We start from the raw sequence: 22,182 nt of genomic DNA, 5'->3' as shown, positions 1-22,182 counted from the left end.
CACCACCACCAAAATATATGATTCACATGGTAGTGGTCTAGTCCTATAACAAATTCCGAGAACCTCCTTTGAGCTAAATATTCCTGAAGAATAGATAAATCAAATGTGATGGATACCCCTCCCCCACACCCACAGGTGCCCACAGAGCATCTACCTCAACCTGGAAAAATCACTCACTTCAGGCTCAGACTCTGGGGACTCAACCTGGATGCAGTCCTGCCCTTCAAAGCTGACTGGGAGAATTCCTGGAGTCTGAGAAGACTTTCAGAAGAAGGAGAACACTCACTTATTTTAATGTGGCTTACTCTGAATGAAACCTCTTCCTCCAGCTCATGTGGTACCTTCTTCATTGCTAGTCCCCAAATTTCCATGCAGATCTGTCCTTTGGTCCTTTGGACTTAAACCTTCAAAGGATATCTGGAGACAGCCAGGTGGAAATGAGGTTGGTGGGGTTTTCACTTTTTTGTGTTTGTTGTTGTTGTTGTTACTTTTATATAGACTTTCCTTTATATAGACTTTCCTTTAAAGGCAGCTTTGGGTTCACAGCAAAGTTGAGCAGAAGGTATAGAGATTGTCATGTACCACCTGGCAGTTTTCATAGTAAATATGGGAACATATCTTGTTTTCTCCTTAGCGTGTTTATTCTGCCTCCCATGGGCTTCTGTTTTTACTAAAATCATAGAAGCTTCTCCTCCCACCACACTTGAACCATACACAAAAAGCAGTTGGGAAAACATTTTAATTATTCCAAACCACAAGATCACTTCTGAGTAACTACAAAGAAGGAAGCTTTAGAAACCCATGGAGGGAAACTGCAGGCTCAGCCGGACGAAAACCTGAAGGGGTGGCCCCAGCCAGTCACTGCAAAACATGGAACCAGGATGCTGACTTCCTAAATCCCAGCCCAGTTCTCTTTTCTCTGGGGCAAGACTTTTTAGATGCTCTCACATTTGATGAATGGTTGTCTGATAATTCATTAATAAAAAACTCTTTGGGACATGGAGTGTGCCCATTGGCCAGATCCCACTGAGAAGTAATCACTGTTCTAAGACAAAATACTGCAGGAAAGAGGCTCGTGTGTGAGTGTGTGTGTGTGTGTGTGTGTGTGTGTATGTGCGTGTGTGTAGGGGTGAGGGAGTGGGCTGCATTTTCGTAAGGATGATAATAGATTAAAGGGTATGTATTCAGGTCGATTTGAGATGTAGTGGAAAGCAGAGTGGTCTGAGAACCGAGTACAGATATGCTACTAACATGCCGTGTGATCTTATGAAAACCACGTTTCCCCTCTGAGTCTCAGTTTCCTGATCTATAAAGTACAAAGATTTCTTACAACGCATGCAGAATATACGATATTCTTTCCATGAAGGGCAGAAGGGGACAGAAGGAGGAAAGAAGGTGGAGGGTGGGGGATGATGACCAAAAGGGAGAGAAGTGTGTGTGAGGGAGGGGAGGTGTCGTGGGGATAGACAGAAAATGCCTTTTGATAAGATAGTGAAATAAAGTTAAAAATGAAACCGTGGGTCTCTTGAGGCCTCTATTTTTCATTGTTATGAATTTTCAGTGTTTCCACATACTGAGTTCTTTTTGGATAAATGTAGATTTAATGAATGGAAAGCCTGAGAAGGCTCACAAGAGGAAAAAGAGGAAGGAAGGAAATGAGAGGGGCCGAAGACGGGAGCACCTTGCAGATCTGATCCTCCCCAGGGAGTCCCCACACCGTGGGCTGGGCGGGACCTTCCTGCCCAGGATCCTTTGGCCATCACGGGCTCCCGCGGCCCCGCCGCTTTCCCAGCCAGCCGCCCTGAAACCGCCAGGGGGCGCTGCGCGGCGGCCGGCGGGCCGGGGGAGGAGCTGCTTTAAATCGCGGCGCCCAGAGGGTTGGCGTCTCAGTCCCGGAGCCTAGGAGCAACGCAGCTTCTCGCGTCCCGACTCCAGCGCCGACCCAGACGGGACCCGGACCCAAACTTCTCCAGTGGCAGCTCAGGGAGCAGGGCTATCCGCAGTAACTTCCTCCGCGCGGCTCCGTCACTCCGGGGAGTCCCCGGCGCGCACCTGCCAACTCCGCCTTCTGCACCTGCCACCCCTGAGCCAGCGCGGGCGCCAGAGCGAGCCATGGCCAACGCGGGGCTGCAGCTCTTAGGTTTCATCCTGGCCTTCCTGGGCTGGATCGGCTCCATTGTCAGCACCGCACTGCCCCAGTGGAAGATTTACTCCTACGCGGGGGACAACATCGTGACGGCCCAGGCCATCTACGAGGGGCTGTGGATGTCCTGCGTGTCGCAGAGCACCGGGCAGATTCAGTGCAAAGTCTTCGACTCCTTGCTGAATCTGAACAGTGAGTGCCTTCCCCACCCCCACGGCCCTGAACCTGAGACCCCAGCCCCCCAGTGGTTCCGCTTTGGGGTAGTGGCTACCAATTGATTCTGTGGTGTAATTACGATGAAACATCAGTTGATCAAGTCTTCTGATCATGTGCTTTGCCGTGAGGAAGCGAGAGAACTGTGGCTTGGGAAAAAGAGAAGCCCTGGCCTCAGCTCTGGTTTTTCCTCTAACTTGCCAGGTGACACTTTTCCTCTAGGTGTGGTTTCATCTTAAATTCCCATGAGAGTGAGGTGGAGATTGAGGGCGTAGAGGCCAACCTCCAACTTGAGCTCTTAGGCTTGTCCTGGACATTGTAAGATTCTGTATAAATTGAAGAATGGTGGGGTTTGGACAAGAAAACAGTATGCTTTGAAAATCTTGGAGCCTGTTAGTTCTTCCGGATTCTATAATTAATAGATAATCCTAAAGTTTTAGGTAAATGGGGGGGGGGGCTGTAAATCTATCTTTACTATGAATTTTCATAGTAAAAGTCACATTCCTACATGGAATGTCCCAACATAGTGTCTACTACTCACATTTGAGCTTGAATCTTTTGATTCTTTTGGTTTTTAAGATCCAGTAAGTATGGGGAGTTTCCTTTGCATCCTCTTCCATGACTCCTTCAAGAAGCCTCTTGAGATTCCCCTGAAGCCAGGAGTCTGCAGAAGAGGCAGATTGTGTAGTGTTACTTTGGAAAGTGAAATTTGGTGGCAGGTGGAAAAGGGTGACAAGAAAGAAAAGTTCTAAGTACGCTCCCACCATAATATGAAGGAGAGAGAAGGCACTGCAGAAAATGCAATGGAAGAGACTCCGTTCCTGAGGGCAGAGCGCAGCCAGGGAGGAAGGTAGTGAGAGAAATGGTTGGTCTTCTCCAAGCTTCCATCTTCCTTAAAGGAATTTCTGTGTAACGGATGTCCATTCTTCGGTCAAGTTGGAAAGAATTATGTTGAGAGAGAGATTTCTAAGGGTGATGGGGAGGAAGGATGATAGGATGGCCTTTTTACTTTTATTTTTTTAGGTAAAAGGTTGTGAGTGCCTTTTTAGAAACTCATTAAATTCCCACTTACTTAGGTCATACTAATTCATGGCTGGAGTACCTTCCTGGAGATACTGTGTTAGTTGTCCTGCACCTTTGTCTCTCATGCCCTCAAACTAACTTGAGAAAAGCTTCCTTAGTCTTTGCCTGGACAAACCAGCCTGTCCACCAGCCCATCTTGTGTGCTGAGGGTGAGCCATGTTGCCATTGCTCAAGCTTCCTTCAGTCGCTCTGTCCACCTCCAGCCTGTGGTTTTTTCAAAAACCATACAGCTTAGAGTTTTTAAATCTGTTCTGAATCTGTTTAAACAGCTTGCACACCTGTGGGATTTGGTTAGTCAATGGTGGTTTGAGTGTTGTCGCTCCAACTTTTCAAAGCTCCCATATTAGGATCCCCTTTATACCAAATATAAGAAGTGTATTAAATACACCCCTCTATACAATCATTGAATCTCCCCATGAAAAGACAAATGCATGTGAGAAAATGGTATTGGGCATTTTGGGTGTCATGTCGAGGACTTGGCAGATGGAGAGGTTTTAAGAGCAATTCCAGAGCATTCTCTGATTCTTCTGATCAAAACAGTTCATTTTCAATATGTTTAAATAGGTTTCCTTTTACTTCCGTACACGACCAAATAGAATCCATGACCAAGTTGATCCACTGCAACAGGTCATCGCTATGCATGATAATGTGTTAAAATGTTTTAATTTCATTTGTTCCTAGTTACTATAGTTGTTACAGGTTTTGAAGGTGTAGTGGAAGAACTAAACAATACCCCCTCCCCCATACAGATTTTAGAGCTCTCTTCCAGATGATTTTTTTTTTAACTCCAGATCAGATTCCTCTTTTTGTTTTGGTTAAAACCAGGGTTTATTCAAGGTGGAGCTGAGGCCTTTCTCTCAAAACTGATTCCCAGAAGAGGTAGCCTTGACTCACAGGTGCTCTCCCAACCTGCCACTGACTCACTGGGTGCCTTTGAACAGAGACCAGGGAGCCATTTCTCTGCCTGGGCAGTGGTCCTCACTCTCCTCTGATGGAGAGACCTGGGGTGGTGATTCATTGGCTGGTTTTGGTGTAATTTTGTGATGTCTAGAAGAGAACAGGATTATCCTAGATGTGAGTAGCTTTCCTTGTAAAGGGTTGCATTCCAGGAAGTACTTTTAGCTTACAGCTTGGCTAGAAGTTTCCTGAAATCCTATCTTCTTCTCTTTGCCAGTGGATCTCACTTGGCATCTTAGAGTGAAGATATAGAAATTTATCAAGGCTTGTAGCACTAGTTGTGTTAAAAGCCCTTGATCCCCTGCTCTAACTAGTGTCAGCTATAAAAACCACATGACATTAATAAAATATGTAAAGAGTTATAGGGTGTTTAAACCAATATAAGAAATGAGATTCAACAGGGCTTCTTTTAGGTGGTTCTTGCAGAACAATTTCTGAAAATGTAACTGAGAAGCTTCCCTGGGGGGAATAATGTTACACTGTGTATTGTGGTTTACTATGGCTGAGATAATTTCAATTCCATCGCAAATATGAGATGTTTATTGAGGCTGATGACTCCTGCAGCTGAGAGTTGGCACATACAAAGGGCAGTGCCAGGTACAGCTGCAGTCGACTTTGTCTGGATTAAACAGTACATCTTGCCTTGTGTTGATCCAATTCTCAAACTTTTGGCAAGCTTGCGCCTATTTTAGGTACTTAGTTAATTGTTTCTTCTTGCTTGGTTTTAATAGCTAAAGCTGACCAAAGATTGGGCTGTCCTGGGAGGTTGCATTGTGGGAGGTGTGCAAGCAGAGAAGTAAGCATTTTGTAGGAATGCTGTAGGGAAAATCCAAGCACCAGACAAATGGAAGGTTAGGCTAGACTCTCTCTAAGTCTCATCTAACCTTGGGATTCTGTAATTTGTTTATAAGCTCCTCTAGCCTGTTCAACTTGCTTTGCATGAATCCACATGTGTGTAGGTGTGCTTAATGAGTATTGGCTGTCAGTGAGGTTTCCCAGCACTCTCCCCATGATGTCAGGCTCAGTCAAAGAGACGAAATCACTGACTTGGATTTTAAAGTCTTGAAAGTCTTGAAAGCATAGGTGGAGAAAAAGGTACCTACTTATACTTCCCCAGACTGCATAATGCCTCCTACATCCCATGGGTGTTCAAGGAGCCACTGGTGTTCAAATCTGTTTCATGAATTAGTTCTGACTCTTGGAATGATGGAAATAGAGGGAAAAAAAATCCAAGCCTGAGATCAGAAGTTCTCAATTCTGACCCTGGATTTGCACTCACTAGCTATGTATATTATGGTAAGCCACTTGATTTCTCTGGGCTGAAAAGAAATAAAATGGGGCTTATTTTTATAAGCCTTACTTGTAAAATAGGGCAGAGTAAGAGGAATGGGGAGATGAATCCACGATTCATTCATCCACTTAACAAATGTGAGCCGGGCCCTATTTGTGCTTCCAGGGATAACAGCTAAGATGATTTATAAGGTGCCAATGTTGAATCCTTCCAGTGTCAACATTCTTTGTTACCACCTGCCATGATGGAAAACAAAGAAGCAAGTGGCATAGTTTAGGTTTCCTTGATTGGAGTTATGGGTAAGTGGAATATAGAAGCATAAATTTAATCATGAGGCAATTTCTTTGAGAAACAAGCAAAAAGATAGCAAAGCTACTGAGGACATCCTGAAAAGTGGTAAGTCCTGCCTCATCCCAGACCACTTCAGTTACTGACTGGGGTGCTGTACTGAGGTCCTACCGAGTGGCCACCAGCTTATGTACTAATAAACTGGAAATCCTAACAATGACTCTCCTGAGAAACTGAACTTGAGTGCAAGTGAAAAAGCCATGGGAGTATAGTTTGCGACAGTCTCTGATGAGCTCATTCAACTGCAGAGAAGAGAACATTTTTGTTCTAATGGTCAGTTCATTTACTTGTCTAATACTTATTAAGCAACCACTCATGCAAAGGGGACTATAAGAGGATGCAGATTTAATTAAAATCAGTTTTGTTTGATCCAAGAATATAAGCCATATGGCCAGTAAGTAACATAAACAATGCCAGGTATTTATAGGAGATCCTGCTGCTTGTATAGTTAGACTTTTACAAACCTTTAGAAGAAAAAAAAATGACATACTTGCCTGTGCTTGTCTTTCTACACTTATGTTGATTAACCCAACTGTAGTAGATCAGTAACTTCTCACTCATTTCTTGTCTTGTAAGTAGAGATCTTTGTAAGTATTTTTTCAAATTATACTTTCAGGTTGAAAGTGGTGAGAACTCCTTAGGGGGTCTTTAATCTCAAGATTATCGGTCTAGCTAAATGTAATTAAAAGACTGCCTCCTCTATCCACTGCTGAATAATGATGGGAAACAATAGTGTAACTTTTTGAATGTTTGCTAACCATTTTCTCCACAGACAACTTTAGTCAGTGATAATGATATTGTAACAATATCTCCAAATTTAAAGGGCCAGGCAAGGAACGTATATGCTTCTAGAGTTGATCCAATTAGACCAGCTCAGAGTTAATGATTCAAGGCTGTCCTGTATCTCTCTGGTCCAAAATGTTATTTTGTGGCTTTCAAATATTTCTCAACTTCTCTCCTCTGCTGATCATCCTTCCACTAGGGAGAAAAACTTTATCTCGGAACCTCATTCAATGCAGAATTTTACAATTTTTGAAAATTAAAAAAAAAATCAAGTTAAGCAAAAAGTATGATTTGTTCCCTTCTTGTCTAAGTTTCTGGCTTTCAATGATTACAACTAAGTTTGGCTTTATATAGCAAAATGTTATTATCTGCAGGCTCACTAGGGAGGCATTTCTCAGTAGTATATCAAAGATTAAGCTAACCACAAGAGATTAAGTATTTTTCCCTATCATATTAGTGCAATTTTGAAAAAATAAAAACATGTGCTAATTTGAATTAATTGAACACAGATTGAATAATTCATGTAGCCTGCCAGGTACTGTTCTTAGTGTTTTAGACTGAAAAATTTCTGGCCCAAGACATCAAGGAGCTCACAATTACATATTTTAGATCTCTGACTTAAAAGGCTTCCATAAGACCTTAATTTGAAGGATTCATCTGGTTCCAGCTTAAAACTGTGCAATTTAGATTCTATCTCCACATAAAACCCTCATAACTTGTAACACAACACTTGCTTACTCTGACTTTGTAATCCATTGTTACATATACCTGACTAGTGAGTTTTCATGTTGTTATGATTCTCACCCTGTTTTTTTTTCTTTAGCATCCCCTCACCCCACCCCTACATATCACTATAGTTAAGAATTCATCCAGCTGTCTCCACTGGAGCAAGATGAGATTTTTGTGTTTGATGCCCATTCAGTATTGTAAAATACAAAGAAATTTTCTAAGTCGGTGGATGCCAAGATGTAGATGAGAAATATTGCTTTGCAAAATAATGCTCTTGCTTGGGGCACCTGGGTGGTTCAGTCAGTTAAGCAGCTGCCTTTGGCTTGGGTCATGATCCCCGGGTTCTGGAATCCAGCCCCGAACTGGGCTCCTTGCTCAGCGGGGAGTCTACTTCTCTCTCTGCCTGCCGCTCCCCCTGCTTGTGCTGTCTCTCTCTCTGACAAACAAACAAACAAACAAACAAATAAATAAGTAAATAAAATCTTTTAAAAAATAATGTTCTTGCTTTATCAGATTTTTAAAAATAAAACACGATCCCCTGCTCTAGATGGCTTCTATGGCTCCTAAGAATTCTTTCCCCATATCCTCCATTATTTTTTGTACATTATTCAAATAAGTCATGATTCTGTAAAGAAATAAAACATAGGGGGGTTTCGTCAGTGAACAGAACAAAATATCTGCCTCGTCCCCTTTAGAAACTTTGTGAAAGAGGTGGAAAAAATAAAATGGGTATGGCATACATCACGTGTGCTTTCCTGGAGAATTTGAAGGGGAAAAACTCAGAGATGAAAACTCTGAATGTTAGATCATTCCAGGTGAGCCCGGATGGAGCCAGGAGTAGTTTATCTGTGTGTGCTCCCTGCCTGGGTGGTTTTATGCAAGTCTGACTCATGAGACTGAGAGGCCCAGTCGACTCCTCGTGAAGAATACCTTGTGATCCAAGTGCTGGGACCTGCTGGGCTGGTGGCCTGCTGTTTTTCCGTGAAGTGCACATCAGAATGATTGTTATAGGAGCTGGGTCAGGTTAGGGGCCCTACAACTGAAACAAAGTGGAAAACTTGGAGAGAGATCAGAGATTCACAATAAAGGTGATTAAGAAAGTTTGGAAAATTGAGTGTTTATGAGAAAAACAAAAGTGGCTGAGAGATGTGGAAGGCTATGTGTATTTGAAGGTTTAGCATAGGAAGACTGTTTACTAATTGTGCTCTCTGTACTGAAGGTAAAAACCTTGCCACCCCTTCTTTAAAACCCTACAATGACTTCTGATTACACTTAGAATAAACACCGAACACCTTACCCTAGCTTGCCAAGCCCTGCAGGATCTAAGCTTTCTGACCATCACGCTAAACGCACCTCCGTTTTTGTCATATTCTCTCATCCTTCAGTAGAGTGACCAGCTGTCCCCATTTGTTCAGGATTCAGGTCCTTCTTAGGAGGTGGGACTTGCAGTCTTAAAACCAAGACAGTGCCAGGCAAACAGACGGCCAGTCATCCTATCCTCCCGGCATGGGGATTATCTTTGTGATTTTTAGCATCTCTCCTTCCAGCATTCTTTTGCCTGCAATGCCTTTCTTCTGAGTGGCATTGAGGACCAAATCTGAAATTTGTGCTGTGTATAAGAACTTAGTTATTTTACTTTTCAGTTTCCTGTCGCATAATGATTGTCTTGGCAAAAACTCTTGGTAAATCAGAAGGAGGGACACGCCGTAATGGTGGATTCCTTGGTACTTTCCTCTTCTTGCCGCAGTATTGTTTGTGATCCAAGGAAGAAGTTTTATGCTAATCCTATAAGCAGCTTCAGTTCCTGGGAAACCCAAGGTCCATGGAACATGTGTTTTGATTCAGCAATTCTTACACTCCCCTGGAATCTTATGAGAAGTGTGTGGGTAGAGTGCATGTGTGCCCCACATGTTTACAAGGAACTGGATATGTAAGGGGTGTGTCTCCGTTTTGCTGTTTACTTAAATCAAGTAAAAATGTATCTTGGCTTCCAAAATCTCTCTCAGATACAGTAAAAAAATACTTTTGATTCTTCTTAGAAAGAGGTTATTGTGATTTTAGCAGAGATTGTCTGGTTATGGCAAGGATATAAGTATTAACAAATTGCAATTGAATGTTTTAGAAATCTCTGGAGTTAATTATGATTGGTACTGTAAGTTTTCAACCGTGAACATCATAAGACTGAGCTTAGGTATCAATGTGGTAGTGAGATACAGAACCCTGCCATCATGTCAGCCACTTTTGAAGACTGTCAAGAAGTAAATTGTTCCAACTCCCTGGTTAGAGATATCATCATTCACACTTTACATAATAGAAACATGGTCCCAAAGAATAATAAGTAGCTCACCCAAGATAACATGGTTTGTTACAATGTAAATACTATTTATATGTGGAAAAATAATTGTCACATGTAAAAACTGTCAATAAGATAATGATCTTTACCCGAAGGAGGAATTAACTCTAGAATTAATCAAACTCATTTAACCCACAGTAGTTTCAGCTCATTTTTTTAAATCTGTGCCTTTATACCACAATGATATTGTCATGTTTTTATTCTTTAAGAAACATACTGGCATATCTCCCAAAGCTGACTGTATCATGATTTAGTACACCAATGACAATAATAGGAAATGAGAAAATTAGTGGAATCTTGAGAAATACTACATTAAATTATTGTCTGCTATTTTACAACATGACAGTTTAATAGTTTTGAACACTGGTGATATCTCTGAATATGAAACTACCATGTTCCAAAGTAACATCTCAAAGGTTATTTTGTTTGGTTCTAAGAAAATGGCATTTATATCCCCCACCCCCAGACCAGTCACTGGAGATACAAATGTTACTTATCCAGCCGTGGTAATCTTGGAGAAATTCATTACTTATCTTCCAAATTCACCTGTTTTTTTTCTGAAGCTTGATGACTGGAGTATAAAGCTGTTGACTATTACCAAAGTATATTGTAAGCCATTTTAATTATAACTGGTTTAACATTAAGGATAATACATATGATTGTTATTTCAGAATTAAAATACTCTGTTAGTGAGGATTAACAATGTATTAGTTCTGCTAAACCTATTCAACCAGATCATTAATTATTTTTCCAGAGGATTTGAAGTTCATATTGAAAACATAAAATGTGAGAGCTGGAGGGCTTCTTATTCGCATCCAGCCAGGCGTTCGTTTTCCTGGAGTGGAAACTGTGTTGGTTACCTGCAGAAACATCATTGGAACTAGGGTCTCGTGACTCCTAGTTCATTTTTATCTTTTCCACACAGTATCGAAATATTCATGGTCTTCAATCACTCTTCTCTTGTGGGCCTAAGCGTGATTTTTACGTGTTCTAAAATATTTCCCACCAGGTACATTGCAAGCAACCCGCGCTTTGATGGTGATTGGCATCCTGCTGGGACTTATAGCCATCTTTGTGGCCACTGTTGGCATGAAGTGTATGAAGTGCCTGGAAGACGATGAGGTGCAGAAGATGCGGATGGCTGTCATTGGGGGTGTGATATTTCTTATTGCAGGTAAGAGAGGCCCTGCCCCCGTGACCTTACTAATCTGTCTCCGGCGTGGGTAAAGACCTAGCTTTGAGTTTCCTTAGATTTTGTTGGATTTGTTGTACTTGGATTGATTCTTTCAGTTCCTTTAAAATCTTGAAGGCATAGAAACCTTATGTCTAGTTGACTTAAATGTTCTCAAATAGGATCCAAATGAAATTTTGAGATCTGTGCTCATGGTGGGCAGGTCTATTCACTGAGGTTCCAGGTGCCAACTGGTTTGCTAGAACCAGTGTCCCAGGCAAAGAGAGAGATTTTCTATTTAGCAAGCATTAAGGAACAATTCTATAAAATTAGAAAATTTCTGGAGTGTCTCCATAGACATTATGTGGCAAAGATGAGGAGTTATGACAGAGAATGTGAAGAATGTGTGAATCATACAGGTCTGTGAGAAATGGACGGAATTGGGATTCTTGAAGAAAAATGAGGACAGCATTCCAGATAGATCTGATTCCAGAATAAACAGGATGTGCTATAGATAAGTGAAGACCAAGGCCAAATGGAATGGACGTAGAGGTTGGAATGGCAGGAAATTAGGTTAGATGAGTAAATAAAGAGAAAACCTTGATGAAGGAATGAAGTTATGTTTTCCATAGAAAACACATATGCGTTTGTTGCTTTATTCAAGTGTCGTTTGAGGAGTTTCACATGTGACCTTTGAGAAAATGAGTACCAGGAAAAGACACGGATGGTTCCATTATAAAACCCTATAATAAGGATTATATTAAATAAGATAATATGTATGTGTGCATATAAAACAGTAGGTGTGTGTGTAAATACATAAAATAATAGACTACTATATACACTATATACAGTGTATATACATCATATAGTATATGCAGTCTATTATTTTTGAAAATGAGACCAGTGATATAATCTACCATTAGGAAGAGCTAGAATTAGAATTTCTTTTCTCATTTTCTCTTTGGAAAAAGATTTTCTAGGAGCCTTTATCCCAGCATCATATGCGGATTTAACCAATAATGAAGAAAAGAGTGTCTGTGGCTTTACTAAGGATTTGGTTAAAGGCATCAGTCTTTCATTTTATTCAAAATAGCTCCTGTCAGAAAAAGCATGAATGGCATTTTATTCCCAATGGTTTGATCCCAAAGGCTATGAATAAATATACTGCATAGCACCCTTCCTTTGCTTGCTTTCTTGTAACTCCTATAAGTGACTGTAGCACTCCCCACTTCTGTTTCAGGGACTTCCTAGGGAGTAAGGGTGGTAAGTTCCAGAACATTCTCATGGTGTATCTGATTAGCCAAAAGCAATAAGCAATAGTGTTTTCTGTCAAGTATTAGAGGCAATTGGATTGGACCAGATGTTGTGGGGGGGTGGGGGCCAACCCGGGAGAGAAAGAGGAAGTAGCATGGAAATATTTAATCTGTTTATATTGATGGTTTTGTATAATGACTATACAAAGAAGTTATTTAATTTCTTTGAATAAGAAATATTGAGATATTTTATACTTCTTATAAATGATAGAAGTAATTATGTTGACTAGTTTCCCTGGTATTACTGAAATATGAAACGCATGGGAAATTGAAAGGATGCTGTGTAAATTGATCTGGTGTAGGACCTCAGCAAATCTCCAGACATGACATGTCTGGCCAGTGGGGCGGTAGGATTTGGGTGGTCTGGTCCATACTGAGACAGGTCCTGTTCTTCCCTGCTATCTAGTTGTTTCCTTCCCTTTTGGTCCTGCAGAAATGTAAATTCTGAATTTTGGTCAAGAAAAATGTAGAAGGGCTTTCATCTTCCCTTTTGCAAGTGACTCTGTGTATACTAATAAGGACATTGGTTTTATCAAAAGTAGTGTAGTACACTAATGTGTAGCAATATCTTTGAAGGAGTTCTTAACTGACAACAACCTGTTGAATTGTTTCAAAAAAAAGCATTATGTGTGCCCGTGACCTTGGACTATTTAAGTGAATAAGGTGACATGAAGAGTATAAACCATGCCCAACTTCAACCTAATATTTTTGCCTGTCTTAACAGAATATTTGGAATAAATCATGTCTGAATCTTTAATTTCCCTAAGTTAAAATTGTCTAAATTAAAACTGACTAAATTAAAAATATCAGCACTATTGATGAGATTTAATTCTTATAAAATGCTTATAAATTTAATGGGCTGTATATCTATGCTCGTTGTTTCATAATGATTAATAGTCTTTGTTTTGAATTTCTGTAGGTCTGGCTGTTTTAGTTGCCACAGCATGGTACGGCAACAGAATTGTTCAAGAATTTTATGACCCCATGACCCCAGTCAATGCCAGGTAATGCTATTCATGTGTAAAATGATTTGCTCTCTGAGAAAATACCCTGTTTATCTCCTTCAAAGTCCAGCTAGTACCATAACTTCTCAGATTTACTTTCTAGAACTTTGTGAAATTTTAGTCAAACTTGAAAATAATCTGAAAGGCCTGTGACTCATGTTAAAATGAGTTTGACAATTGCTTTAACGACCTATATTGATGACAAAATGCACTTGAAAGGAGAAAATTCCCAAGCTCTGTACTTTCCAACTATATACTGTACCTTTTTTCTGGTTCATTTTTTTTTGTCAATAAAGATGTTAACATATTTAAAATGTCCTCTTTGAGGTATGTCCCAATACGTCCAACACTTGATTGATTGAGTGAGTTTTTGTAACAACACATGGTTTATGATTGATTGAAAAAAATAGTACTACTATAGGGGTTAATGAATAATACTTCATTCCCAATAGTTTAATTTTATTTAGGAAAACACAATTTAACTTATTTATGAAAAAATAAGTTGAGATACCACTTTGAAATTTTATGTTCCATCACAACCATAAAATTGGCTTTGCTAAAGTCATTTTTATTTATATTGTGAGTTATAGAAATAAAAGAGCTGATTCTGGGCTCTCATGTAACAACACTCTTTGATCAGGGTCAAGGCTCTTTGTCTCACTGTGTTCACATCATTAAAGCTTAATAACTTCATTCAGAGTCAGGATGTTAAGGCATAATTATTGTTTGCCGAGTGCTAGCATGAATGGATACAGAATCCCCGTGGTCAGAGAGATAAGGTGTGCTTCTCTTCATATAATCACCTACACTAGGAGAATATAAACTGCAGTGATCATGATCGTGTTGGAGCCTTAGATCTATAAGACTTACAACGTAGGGACAGAAACTGAGAGCAGTCAACAGGCTTAATTTTTATCAGTAATGGATGTGAAAGCACTTTATAAATTGCTTGTTTAACTGTCTATGTATTATTTACATTGTTTCCCATGATCCTGAAAGCAATCTAGTGAGGCAGGGGGGATTTAAGGGAAGCAGAAATTTAAGGTTGGGGGGTAAAGTTACTAGCCAGGAGTGCAACAGTACAGAATTTACATCAGGACTCAAGGCCAGCCCTGCTCTGCCCTATGTCCGCCATCATTCACAGAGCCTCTCCCCAGGAGTCTGGCTCCATACACCCAGCTGTATCAGCTTAATCTAGAATGGTCCATGGATTTTTTAGAAGTCTTTTTTACGAAACCATACATTTCTGATTTCAGTTTATAGAGGTACCTAGGATCAACTATTGAAAATTCTAATAGTCTCCCTCACTTGCCAGCAATTTCTTTATAGAATACGGTTGCTACTTGGAAATAGCATAATTGTTAAGTCTTAGCCTGGGAATCACGGTCCAAACCCAACTTCTAAATTACATAAACGTGCTTCACAATTTTCCTACATGTAGTAATGTCTTTGGAAATATTTGTGTGATTAACCTGGTGTTGCAGGCCATATTGCCTGAGCTAGTATTGCAAAGTGCCTACAACTGCAGTGTAAACATTCTGGTGTGTCTGTGTTCACGAATCTTAGAGTAATTCCCCCAGGGGATCATGGGGAATTTTTTTCCCAGTGGAAAAAAATATAATGAATATGATATTGAAATCCTTCCTTAATTATATTACAAAAGTTCCCAATGATTTATTGACTAAACTAATGCATTGTCTTTTCAGGTATGAATTTGGTCAGGCTCTCTTCACTGGCTGGGCTGCTGCCTCTCTCTGCCTTCTGGGAGGTGCCCTACTTTGTTGCTCCTGTCCCCGAAAAACAACATCTTACCCAACACCACGGCCCTATCCAAAACCTGCACCTTCCAGTGGGAAGGACTACGTGTGACACAGAAGTAAAAGGAGACAACACTGTTGGAACAAATAGAAAATGGACATTGAAATACTGTCATTGGCATTAGGACCTTAGACTTTCGACTAGTCTGAACTGTGATATTGCAAAAAACAACAACAACAAACAAATGCAAAAACAAAAAAAAATATTTTTTTTTAAATTTGCATTGCTAAAAATGGCTTAGTCTTATTTTATCTCTTTTCCTCAATACAAGAGGGAAGCCTTTTCCATTTTTATTACTGCTTCCCACTGAGTAATCATCTCAAATGTGGGGAGGGGGAGCTCCTTAAATATGTATAGATATGTACATATACATGTTTTTCTATAAAAAGCTAGATAGCAAGAACTCTTATCATTATGTCGGTACCAGTATACTTAAAATATATCTAAAAAAAGAAAAATATATTTAATTCTATATTGATTAAAAAAGCAGTTTATTTGGTATATTTTTCTTCTTCTATATGGACACATATATAATAGGTGAAATATCATTTTCCCTCTTTCATCAGCTTTTAGCATCTTTGAAAGAAGACCTAACCTGCTTTACCAAGTATAAATTTTTTACTTCTTCACATGTGCCCTTTTCACGTGCTTCTTTTATATTATTTTGATTATGATCTTATAGAATGTGGTTTCATCATCCTTAATGCTTTTTTTTTTTATGAGGTTGAGCTTAAATCTTGAATCTGATAACACATTTCATATGCCTACACTATAATTCCTTGAGTCAGGAAGAATCTCTTACAAATCAGAACTTTGGGAGACTGTCTTTCTGCAAAACCAGATGATATACTCCTGTTGACCTTCCCACACGATTTCTGTACTCTGACCTACAACGCTCTTATTTGCTTTGAAAATATTTGTCTGATTGAGTTGCTGTGTGCTACTTTCCCAAGTGTTGTAACACAATTTTATTGATCAAATTTTTAAGCTACTTATTCACAGTTGTATATCCCCTCAAACTATATTTTCTCCCCCAATCCCTCTCAACTGTGTTGTTTCCTCATATGTAATTATCGTATAGTTTACCTCTTTTTAGAGAAAAAAAATGGCTCATATGTCTATTTGTCTGAATGAAGTACTAGACTTCCTGTAGTGATAATCTGATGACAAATATCCTCTCTCTAGCTGTAAGCGAGTCACTTAATCTTTCTCCTCTTTTCCCATCTGTCAAATTGAGATAATGATACTTAACCAGCTGGTAGAGGTGGTGTGAGTATTAATTAGTAGGGATTATGCTCATTCTTTGAACATGAACTATGCTTAAGTAGTGTTTTTATTTGCTCAATTGGCTGTTAAGTCACTGAATCAAACCTATGCACACATTTTTACATCGTTCAGCACCTTCCTTTCTTCATTGGACCATTGCCTTTCTATGAGCTGTGTCTAACATGCCATTGGTTCTCTGTTCCATTTTAACAATTGCTCTTAGTTTTCCTGTCTGAGGAATTGCTACTTCACTTGAGCGAGATGATGTAATGGAAAGGTGTTGGCTCTGGTGTCTGGAGACCTGATTTGAGTCTTGGTGCTATCAATTACTGTGTGAGTTTGGGCAAGGCACTTGGCTGCCCTAGATTTAGTGCCTCATCTGTAAGAAGGAGATTGTAATTCCTGACCTGCCTTCCTCACAGGGCTGTTGTGGGGATGCAGTAAGATGGGATACATGTAAATGTGGTTTTATAAGGTTAAAAAAAGTGTGTACTGTACTGGGGAAAGAATTAAGGATTTAAGTGCATTGGTTTTGGATTGCTTTTCAAATCCCTGAGAAGAGAGAAATTCTAAGAAATGGGTTTCTTGCCTTAATCTCTCACACGATGAGATACTAAAGTGAAATTCAGCTTACTGAATGAAAAAGATTCTAAGGAAGTCTTAGTTTCTTTGATCAGTATAGCCTGATGCTTTTTGTATCTAAGCTTTCTCCTTTCAGTAATGCAGACTTGACCTAGGACAAGTTTGCAGATGTAATGGGTGAAACAGAAGTGTAAGCATCAGCAAAGCCAAAGTACGGAAGATTTTTTTTTTGAATTATGATAATTTGCAAGGGTATACAGGTGAGTTTCTATTAAGATTCTATCAGAAGTGTTGCCATTAGCTGGCAGCTAGCACTGCTCAAATAGGTAGTTTGAGAATGGTAATCCATAGTGAAACCACATCGGGGGAGTTATCCAAAGGACTGCATCATATGAAGGTATGCACCAGTAAAGCTTAGTATGTCTTCCAAACCTGAAACTCTGTGTTCTTAGAAGGTATAATTAAGAGCCTTTGCTACATACAAAGGTTCTAATGATGTCTGAGTGTAAATGCATGGTGGTTACTGGTTGCTAAACTCTACAGAGAAATTGGTAGTCCAAAATGGCCAACAGAATCGGTACACCAGAATTTATCCAATTTTGATATTTTTGTACTCTGCTTCTGTGCCTGGAAACAGACAAATAGATATTATGGAGTTTTGTAATGGGAATTTGTATAAAGCATTACTCTTTTTCAACAAATTGTGGGGTTTTTTTTAATAAAAAAATAAATCCTTAGCTTGTTTTCCTAATTATTTATTTCAAGATGGCCGTGCTTGGAAGATGATATGGTTTGGGATAGGACCTGACTCACTGTATGTTCCTGGGAAAGCGCTATTGTGCCTCTAGGCCATCTGTCAAGTAACTGAGTGACTCTGCCCACTTGAATGTCCTTTTTCTCTCAAACTGAGTTTTTTCCTCATCAAGGCTGGTGATAGAAGAGAATGCCAAGAGAAGTTACCTTATTTTCCTCATCCACAAACAAGGGATATGCTACAAAGGATGACTAAATGGTAAAATAGCCTGCTGGAAAGTATTGTCCAAGCTTAAGGTGGTTGTGTTCCTCAAAAGGTGGAAGAGGGACAGACGGTAGGCTAGAAATCCATTATCGTTTTTACAATGACTATTATCAAAACTACCTTTGAGGAAAGCAAGTGATGAAACACATTCACTCATTATCTGAAAATATCAATAATTGATAAAGCCTTAATTGTAGCCTCTCCCTGGGCAATTTTCATATTAAAGAGATAGGCTTGTCAACAAATGATTGCAGCTCTGTGTGGAATTTTAGACCTCAGCAAGATGAGTGAGAGACTAAGGTCAGTTTGATCTGAACTAATTAAGCACATGCATCAGAATCCACACTCTTTCTGCAGAATTTGAATCTCTGGGGGTGGAGTCCAGGCCCATGACATTGGAGAGGAAATAAAATGCCTAGGTGCTCCTGACAAGAACTCTTAAGGGAAAAGCCTGGATTGTAAATCATACCAAGTAGACATCCACTTCTGTGTGAGGTCATCCTTGTTGGATGGCATTATTCTGCAAACCATGCTGTTTCCCCTTTCCTCATGTAGCACTTCCTATGTGGCTATGTGGCCCGGTTCAGGGAAAACTCCATGCCATTTTTATATTCCCCATTTTTAAGCTTGTTGCTAATCTTAATATAATCTGGTAGTGAATTCTTTCCCTTCTCCTCGCATGTGGCAGAGGGGTAAGATTTCCCAGTACCCCTCTCTCCTACCCCAGATGCATTCCATGTGCCCCCAGCCTGCACTAAAATCTCTACAATTAGCTGATACCATGGAAACTGACAGAAGTCATTACAGATTCTAGGGTGGTGGGGAGACAGCTTGTTGAGTCCAAAAGTAATCAAAAACACTCTCAATGCTCTAAGCCTCTGCAAACCTCATGGCATTTTGTATACTCAACTTCCATTGACAGGTTTTTCCAACATGGCCGGTATTGGCAATTGGACAGGAGATAGGAATTTATTCTATTAATATTTACTGAACATCTATGATAGGTCCAGTGCCATTAAATGCAGACAAGGCTAAATGATGTAGGAAATGAGTTTGACCCTTTCCTGGGCCTGCGCAGGGTGAATGATGTTGAGTGGGAAGAGAACTGAACTTGGAATCTGGCAACAGTTGGGCTATTGGTCCGCACAGTGAGCTGTGGAAATCTCCATCCATTGTTTTTTTTAATCTGTAAAATGAGGAGCTTGGCCCCATGTGGCGGTTCTTATCCATAACAAAATCAGAATCACCTATGAAGTTTTGATAGGTTCACGGCAACTAGGACCTCTAAGAGGAAGGTCCCTCCCTGGTGGTAGCTTCCCAAGAGATTCCATAATACATGATCTGGACTATAAACCAGTGGGCTTTGTCAACCTTCAAGATCAATGGTGCACAAAAATTTTTCTGGCTAAACACATACCCAAGTACTTCATAGATTACACTGTTGTCTAATTACCCTTTCTCTAATGCTTTGGTTTTATTTTCTGGAATTAGGGTTTTTTGTTGTTGTTTTTCGTTTATTTTGGTGAGAGGAGGGAAGGAGTTAAAGGGAGGTGGTTTTCAGAGACTATTGTCATCTTTTTTAGTAAATAGCTTCTTTTCTTGTCATTTTCTATAATTTTAAATCACCCCCCCAAAATAGTCATTAATAAAAAGCAAATTGTTTTAAAAAACAGCCTTCTATTTAACAAATAATATTATCTTAAGAGGACAAGGGATTATAAAGCCAAGTCTGAGTTATTTTCCTCTGTTATATGAAATTTTCAGCAAAGTCCTTAGCCAAATCATAATGTTGATACATTTATTTTTAATTAATTAGTGATTTTATTTCATTGATTTCATCATCTCTATGACATATTGTTTTGATTATCTCCCCCGCCCCCCGCAAAAAAAGAAAAAGTGAACACACACACACACACACACACACACACACATTTGGGAAAGGTAAAATTTGAAAACTGGACAAGTATTTCTTAATTAAGTTGACCTGAGCTAAAGCACTTTATTCTCCCAAAGGGGCTTTGTTTTTTTTTCTTAACTTAGCACAAAAATTAATTCAATATGGACTAAGGACTTGAATATGAAAGCCAAAACTCAAAAAAATTCATAAGGAAAAAAATAGGAGAACATTCATTTACCATGAATTACAGAATTTTTTTTATTAAATAAAACACAAAAGCAAGCAATTTTCTAGAAAAAGTTATATACAACTCCATCAAAATGAAGAACTTCTGTTCATCAAAAGCATAATAGGGACATACAAAGACAGTCCATAATTAGGAGGAGATATCACCACACAGCATGTAATAAAAATTTAATATCCAGAATATAAAAAGAACACCAATAAATCAGTTTAAAATATACAACTCAATAGAAAAATAAGAAAAGGTCATAAAAAGACATTTCACAAAAGATGAATGATGTATGGTCATTAAGATATGAAAATATGCTCACTTCATTAATAGCTTTAATAATAAAACCTTATCAATAAAATTAATGAAATACCAATAGGCATATTCCATAGATTGGCAAAATTTAAGAAGTCTGATAATATAAATGTGGAAGGGGATGTGGATCAATGGTGGTGGCTCTCTCAACTGGCCCAACAATATTTGAAATATTGCTATACTGTAAGTTTAAACATACAAACTCACATAAAAATGCACTACTGGAGAAACTCTTACATATATACTGGGACACATGAACACAAATGACCACTGTAGTAACTATAACAGCAAGAAAACTGGAATCCTTTAAAATGTTCCTTGATGATAGAATAATAAATTGTGGTGCATTCATACAATGGAATATCCTGTAGCAGTGAAAATGAATAAAGTATAGCTATACATAAAATAAATCATTTTATTTATTCAATGACTATGTTATTTAGAAATGTAAATTTGAGTGATAAAACAAAACAAGTCCCACAGGGACACACTGAGCATAATATCATTTTTATAAAACTCTAAACTAAGTAATATATTGTTAAGGCATATAGATGTTAAAGATAAAACTATGAAAAAAGAAAAGCATGGGAATGATAAACACAAGATTCAATAGTTTACCCTTGGAAGAAGACACGTGGTGGGATAGGTGAAGAACTTAGAGGCATATGGATGTTGTTGGTTATGTTCCAGTCCTGGGTTAGGTAGAGGGTTCACAGGTATTCATTATATGTAATTATTATTCTTTAAAACTTGCATATGTTATGTATTTTTTGTTTGTATCCAATAGTGTATTAGGAAAGACAATGAACATTGGGGTGCATGTGCCCATAGGGGAAGGGAAGGGAATCTGAAGGGGGAGAAATCAGAGAGGGAGACGAACCATGATAGACTATGGACTCCCGGAAACAGACTGGGAGTTTCAGAGGGGAGGGGGTAACAGGGTGATGGGTGTTAAGGAAGGCACGTGTTGTGATGAGCACTGGGTGTTATATGTAACCAATGAATCATTGAACACTACATCAAAAACTAATGATGTATTAAACAGTGGCTAACTGAACATAATTTTCAAAAAGTAAAAAAAAAAATAAATGAAATAAAAGCCAAATTAAAAAAAAAGACAATGAAGAAATATGTTATAAAACAAAGAAATGTCAGTAGGCTTTCACTTTTATGTCTCATTGGATAGAATGGTGTTCCCACGGCCACATTCCATAGCAAGTTGGGAAGTTGAGTTGAACAGACGAGCACATTGCTGCCCATCGATATCAGATTTTGCTTGCCTCATTAGTTATGTCAGCTCAGCCAACTTACTAATGTGTCTCAGCCTCAGTAATAATTTGTGTGTGACTTAACCCACAGAGTTTTAGTAGAAATCAAATGGCATGATGTATGCGAATGTCCTTTATAAACCAAAAACACTGAACAAATGTAAGGGATTATAGTTCACAGGAATAATTCTCTTGGTAAAATGAAAGCCATTATCTTGACAATTTCAAGAGTACAGTTGATTGGACAGGGTCTTTTCTCTGATTTCATATATTAACCTACCTCTGTGTCTGTCTTCCAGAATAATACACGGACTCAGAATTGAGAGACCCACATTACAGAATTAAAAAGCCAGGTTACCATTTAAGGCACATTTCCTGATGATATGACTTTTAAAAGA

The 22,182-nt window shown here is 39.1% G+C and overlaps 1 protein-coding gene across 1 annotated transcript; it reads left to right on the top strand.

Moving 5' to 3' along the window:
• The first annotated feature begins 1,868 nt into the window (after positions 1-1,868).
• CLDN1 (claudin 1) lies at positions 1,869-17,791 on the top strand. Its single transcript, XM_045811233.2, has 4 exons — positions 1,869-2,335; positions 10,910-11,074; positions 13,304-13,388; positions 15,095-17,791. Exons 1-4 carry the CDS (start codon positions 2,113-2,115, stop codon positions 15,255-15,257), a joined length of 636 nt encoding a protein of 211 aa, XP_045667189.1. The 5' UTR covers positions 1,869-2,112; the 3' UTR covers positions 15,258-17,791.
• Positions 17,792-22,182: the final 4,391 nt, after the last annotated feature.

Source organism: Ursus americanus, chromosome 4 (assembly GCF_024610735.1).
Source record: "Ursus americanus isolate L20-20 chromosome 4, mUrsAme1.1.p, whole genome shotgun sequence".
NCBI lineage: Eukaryota > Metazoa > Chordata > Mammalia > Carnivora > Ursidae > Ursus > Ursus americanus.
The sequence above is the reverse complement of the archived record's forward strand: the minus strand, read 5'-3'. Positions and strand labels throughout refer to the sequence as shown.